The 6608-nt window shown below is 34.2% G+C and overlaps 1 protein-coding gene across 1 annotated transcript in view; it reads left to right on the forward strand.

Annotated features, from left to right (window-relative positions):
- The window catches only part of LOC124364967 (intraflagellar transport protein 81 homolog), a 29237-nt gene extending 23633 nt beyond the window's left edge, over positions 1-5604 (forward strand). Inside the window, exons 10-13 of the mRNA XM_046820820.1 lie at positions 238-353; positions 1627-1775; positions 3551-3679; positions 5442-5604. Of these exons, the coding sequence (XP_046676776.1) occupies positions 238-353; positions 1627-1775; positions 3551-3679; positions 5442-5538 (491 nt within the window). The 3' untranslated portion in view covers positions 5539-5604. The remainder of the gene's footprint in view (positions 1-237; positions 354-1626; positions 1776-3550; positions 3680-5441) is intronic.
- Positions 5605-6608: the final 1004 nt, after the last annotated feature.

Below are 6608 nucleotides of genomic sequence, written 5' to 3' on the forward strand. Positions count from 1 at the left end.
ACTGAGGCCCTTGATGTTGTCTGTACCTCATTCTTCTATTCTTACTGAAGCCTTGTTCTGACATATGTGTTCTGTATGTGTATCTCTGTTTAATAATCTGACATTTGTTGTCAATGTAGAACTGAGGCCCTTGATGTTGTCTGTACCTCATTCTATTCTTACTGAAGCCTGTTATGCAACACTTGTTCTGACATATGTGTATCTTGTTTAATAATCTGACATTTGTTGTCAATGTAGAACTGAGGCCCTTGAGGGAGTCTGTACAAACCGTCACATCTGAGTACGAGGAGAAGAAGAGAGTGTATGATCGAGCCACAGCAGCTCTAGACAGTGGCACAGCAAAACTAGAGCAGGTTTTAATCTAATCCTTTCAAAATTAAGTGCACATATTAATATTATTATATTGTGATTTTTGTATATATTCCACTTACTTGTCGGATCTGTCTAACATAGCAATAATTGGCTCTTTTGTGGATGTTTTTTGATTAAAATTATGCAGTCTAACCACTGGCAAAGCATTTTGTTTTGTTTTATATTACAGCTACAACCATTTTAGTTGGTAATGGCATATACATGTTTTTTTGGAAATGGTTCTAAAATATGTTGGAGCTTCAATGAATTTGTGTCCAGGACCTCACACACATGAAATGCTCAGAAGCTAAGTCAATGTACAGAGCAGGTAAACCTGCGTTTAAGTGGTTCTTGAGTGTGATAATTCTAAAGAAAACTGTAGCTGTTAGTCAGTCATAAAATTGTCTTTTTTTGGCTCAATACAAAATTATAGACATAGAAAACATTATTCATTGTTTACAGCTATGTTGATTATTCACCTTCTGAAGAAAGTTTAAATTTAGTGTTAGTGCTTATAATGTAAATAACATTGTCTTTCAAAAATAATAATACAGAAAATGGCTTTCAATTTCTTTATTCTGATAGCATTAAAAAATAAGATTGAAATCTATATGAAACAGCAATGTATTCTAACAGTGATCCTTGTATTAATAAAAATTAAAAAAGGACTACTAAGTTGGGTGGAATATAAGTTAGTAGTTAATGGTAGTTACCTGTGGTACTGTAAGTTAATTATTGATTAGTTATTGGCGGTTTTGAAAGAATAATAGGGTTTTTTACATTTGCCATCATTATATATTACAATAGAACATTCAGTTTTAAGGATTGAAATCTACCTTCTCAGGTGTCAAATAAAACCCTAAATACAAGGAAGAGGGTGGATTTCAATCATTGGAATGTAGTGTTTTTATTTTTGTAACATAATGTACGAAAACCATTACAACTTAGTAGTGCTAGTTATATTTGAACTTTGAACTCAACCAGACTTGGGAGTTCTATGTCACTACCACTAGTCAAGCAGGCATGCTATTGCAAAGACTAAAAATAAACTTTTCAATGGTTCAGTTAATTTTTTGGTGGGTGATCTGTTATTTACAATAGACTATGCATATATTTAGGAAGTTATACAGAGTGAACACCATTGGGCTTTTTTGAACATGCTCCTTTTCTAACTTTTAAATTTGTTGGGCAAATTACAAAATAAAAATGTAGATACTATTCGAAAAACCTAACCAAAAACTTTATATTTACATAAAAAAATAATCTCGCTTACAGGAAGTTAAGAAAATGAGAGAAGAGAGACAGACTGCGGAGTCTGATCTGCATCTGACGTCTGCACGTGCAGTCATGCTGCAAGTTCTGATCCAGCGTGTCACAGAGGAGGTCAGGCGATATGTTGAGAAAGACAACACTCCCACGCTCAGGTAAGCATGGCTTTGGTTGCAACATAGGTTAACAGGAATAATACTGCAATTTAGCCTCAACCAAAACTGGAGTCAAAATAGTTTGTTAAGACTATAAAATGGGTTTGTTAAATTCATTGCCATTGATTTAGTTTTAGTTTAGTCTTGTAATGGATTTTGTTCTACGGCTGTGCCCCAAGATATTGTGTTTGAAATTGAGAGCCATCAGATAAATTTTTTGGCTTTTACTGATGATTTTTTTCTTCCTTGCTGAATTAAGGAGGAGTCATCAGACAACTCTAAATCAAGTTGAACAGGTTAAACACTGAAATCTGCAAGTTAAGATTTGTCTTGATCTGCAAATTCAAGAAGAAGGTAATTACTCGTAAATTTATCTTAATCTTTTCGGGAGAATATGATTTTATTCCCTAGTTTCTGGAAAATTGTGTTACCTTAGTGTGGATTTAAGTTTTACTTGAGACGGAAAAAAAGAAAGTGAATATATTTACTTGTATTCTTGACAGCAGTGTCTTTTATCTGCTTGAAATCTAAGCTGCACGTAACAATTTTATACTCATTTTTCTTACATGCTAGAGTTTAGTGATAGTTATGGTTACCAAAGAAGTGGTGGATTTGGATATTTAGTTTTAACAGTTTTGAACTTATGGAGTGATGTGACTTCTATTTCCCTTGGAATCCTAGGTCAGGATTTTGTTCAGTTTGAATTAACTTCTCCCAACAAGAGAACACGAAAGGACATTTGGATGCCCAGTACCAAACTAGTTCCCATGTGTCAGACTGCCGCTCATGGTGCAGTTGTCACTGAACTCAAGTGTTAGCATCAGATGTCATGATGGCTGTTGTACAAGAGCAGTTCTACTCTGAAGAAAGACGCTTTAAGCCCAAAATGTTTGTGCCATTGACACTCAGGGGGTAAATGGAGTTCTGTGCTGATTGGTTTCCACATTACGATGTATTGAGATAATCAATCATTCTCATCTCGCACAATCACTTGGCATAGATTTGGTCATCCCAGAGTAGGCAGTTCTCTTTGAGTTTGGGCTTAGCATCTTGGCTTCTTAGGAAAATTACTCGTACAACTAAGGTTATCCAAGGCTACCATATGGATTTCCCAAAAGGTTAATTACCACAGCTACTAGGATTTTGCAGTTAGGTAATTCATTTACCTTCTCCAATATGGAAATTTGGAAAATTACACAGGTACCAACAACAATTTTCTTCTTTTTCTCCTATCCACCTATCTTTTCGAGTTTTCATCCTTACTCACCTTTATTTATGTTGATAGCAATGTAAAAAAACATGTTTATTCATGGTCTTCACATTGGCTTTCCATGTCGCCATCAATACTAGTAGGAAAGTATTTTCACAATAAAATGATTGTGAAAAGCTGCAGAACTCATGAGAATATTTTTGATTGGGACATTATAACCAATACTTAAATAGTTTTATTTCATCCTGTAACACATATTTTACCACAGGTTACAGTAGCAGATTGTGGTGACACTCCCTGTATCACACACTATGCAGCTTGGTAGCCAGAGCTTTTAACTTATGTTCCTTTGGCAGTTTGTCAATTATCAAGAGTCCGTGGATTGAGAATACAGAAGACATTCATTGTCATTTGCATCATTTAACCATGATTTAATATGGTTTGTTTTAACAGGAAGGTGAAATGAAATGAAAAATGTCTTTATTAGAGGTGATTTATTTTGTTTTTTCAATACGTACTCAGAATGTTTTGTGAGTCATGCTAATACTCGTTGATGCTAATGTAGGGACAAGCTGACCCAGAAGATAGTGCAGCAGGAGAGGTTGAGTAGGCAGCTGAAGGAGGAACAGCAAGGTGTAAGAGTCACTCTGGAGAAGAAGGCGAAGCAGCGACAGTTGTGGATGGACCTACAGGCGTGAGTATTCTATTTACCGGCTAAGTGTACGATATTGAAGTGTTAGGAGTTAGGGTGATTTAAATCCACAAGTTATATTCACCTGTCTCTAACTTTTGGATCTTGAGAAACTTGAGGATTGCAATGAAGTGGGACTTTTCAATAAATCAATACAATAATAATAATTTAATTTTAAGTTGTCTCTTAATTTTTTTACCTAAATACTGATGAGACTGGTCAAACCTAGTGTGTAACCTGCATGGAAGCACAATTTTCATTCATTTATATGTTTAAATTGTTTTAATCATAATTTGTGAGAGAAGAATTTTTGGCAGTACATAATAATATTTCAAGGTGGCAATATTATTATTGAAAATAAAGCAAGGAAGACAAAAATGCCTAAGAATCTGCTAAGAGTTCAAACAAACTATTGCAGTTTTATTTGTATAAACATTACCATCCATTTTCTGTGGGGATTGCAGGATGTTTAATTTTCTCTAGTTATTTTATAGACTATACCAAAAACAATAAATAGCTATCCACGCTTAAAATTGTTAGTTTATATTACTAAGAAACAGTTAAATCATCAATTTAGTAACAATATTATTACAACTAGACGTAACAAAAAATAAAACCATAACGTAGCCATGATGGAAAAGCTTGATTCAATGTGAGTGTTGAGTTAAGTTCTATTTCAACTTCCACTTAGTGCAGCGTTTGAAATCTGACACTGTGACAGACTTGAATCTCACCACTCAGTTGCACACCTGATGAGATGGTGAGAATTCCTCTTCATCTAGATTACACTTGATTTTATGGTCTAGGTGTCTCTGAAGTCGAAACGATGCAGAGTTCATTTTGAGCTTCTTCATTGCCGACTTTTATCTCTTCATGTTGACTCCAGATTCCAAGATTCAAGTCTGTGACTGTCAGATTTCAGACACTGCAATAAGCGGAAGGTGAAATGGAACTGAACTCACCAACATTCGCAATAAAATCATTTCATATTTGTATGTAAACTAGCTGTTATCCACAAATTTACACACAAAATAACAGTTTATAATAGATTTTACGTTATAGAAGTCTTGTTGTTTTTTGGACTGCAGTTGGAAAAGAATGGCTCATTGAGACATGTTATTGTTCATTTCTCTATTTTTCATTAAGCCACTGTAAAAACTGTGAAGCCATGGTGTTTTCTATATCACCATGTCAAGGAAGCCCACCAATTTTCAGCACCTTATGAGCAAACATTTACAAGCTTGTTCATTAAGGTGGGTTTTATAACAGTGTATAGTATTTCCAATGAATTACATGTTTTAAATTCATCATTGGTGCAATCTGAAGTAAAAGTAACTGAAGATAGTAACTTTGTTTTTGCTATGTACATTAGACTACTGATCAAGCACCGTATACTTAAAATTTTCTCAAATTTGAATCCAAATAAATGAGCCTCTCGGATGAATGCAGCTGTAAGTGTAAACAGCTGTTTAGTGTTAGTTAAATTTGAATTAAGAAACATAAATATTATCAGTACTTCCTAAATTCTAAATTAGTTTGTGGAACTTTTTTGATATTACTCTATACAAACCTTCCTCAGACTTCAAATAATGTTTTTAAAAAAGAAATTAGCAAATTGGACCAGTTGTCATCATGATTAGCACTTAGCAACAAATTTAGCGCTTTATATTTATAATAAGACTGACTAAAATAGTAACTGTTGTCTTCTATAATGTAAAACACTGAACAAAATGAGATTTTTACTTCTTGTAAATGCTGTTTACAGACTACTCGAATGCAAGAAGCAGTGCCAAGAAGAAGCAAAAAAGAATGCTGGAGTTCTACGCCGTGAGAGAGGAGCAGAAACTTTAGTGCTTCAGTAATTTGCAACTTGATAAATACAAGATTGTGAATAAATTTCTATTCAAATATAAGTAAAAAATGTTCAATGTGTGTATAAATTTAAATTATGATAATTTGATTATGTAATTCAAGAATATGAGAGCTGCTAGCCCCAAAGTGGCTGGATTTATTACATGATCTGGATGTTGGTTTTTTTTTTACATAAACTGTTCTGGAGTAAGCATTTTTGTACCAACAAAATGAGAAGTTCAGTAAATATCGGTACCATGTCACTAGTCTTGATGTGACGAATTATCTTTGGTATTTCTGATATTATATGAGTAAATTAATCCAATGCTAAAAATATTAAACATTGTGTATTGTTTAAGTGCTAATGAATAGCAAAACAGTATTATATTATAGTTGTATTTAATTAATCAAAATTAAGACATACATTTGAAGATTCAAATCAGATATAAAACTCTCATCAAAAGATGTGGCACAGTAGCACTATCTAAAGGCCATGTCACACTGCCGTGGTGTTGCGTCCGTCCATCCATAGTATGAACGTCCGCGTATGCCGCGACGGTCTCGAATCCCGTCAAACTACGAGACACGCATCCGCGTCCGCGGCCAACTTTCTTTCTAGGAGGGTGGAAGCTCAGTACACAATAAAATGTCGTTACTCACCCTTATGATTGTAGTTCACATTGCAGCTATATGTGTCCTGAGTAACTCGTAAAAACTTTGTAGCTGTAGCACAAATAGTTTTTGAGTTATGAAGGAGACGGTAATGTAAAACACAGGTTTCGGAAAATCGCTGTCAAAGTTTTTTTTAACACTAATATTTACATTAAAATTGTTTAAAATTCACCAGCAGCATATCTAACACCTTCTCTTTCCTTGACTTTTTGTTCTTTTTCAATTCTTAGCTTCCTTCTTGCTCTTCTTACATCCAGTGTTCCCAATTTTGCCTTTTTCTCCGAGTATCCCACTCTCAAGATGTAAAAATTTTCCATTGCGCTCTCAATATTTTCCAGGGACTATTTTTAAGACCTCTAGGACCTTATATTTGGCTGTATTTCCTTCATTAAATGCCAGTGCAGCTTCA

Source organism: Homalodisca vitripennis, chromosome 6 (assembly GCF_021130785.1).
Source record: "Homalodisca vitripennis isolate AUS2020 chromosome 6, UT_GWSS_2.1, whole genome shotgun sequence".
NCBI lineage: Eukaryota > Metazoa > Arthropoda > Insecta > Hemiptera > Cicadellidae > Homalodisca > Homalodisca vitripennis.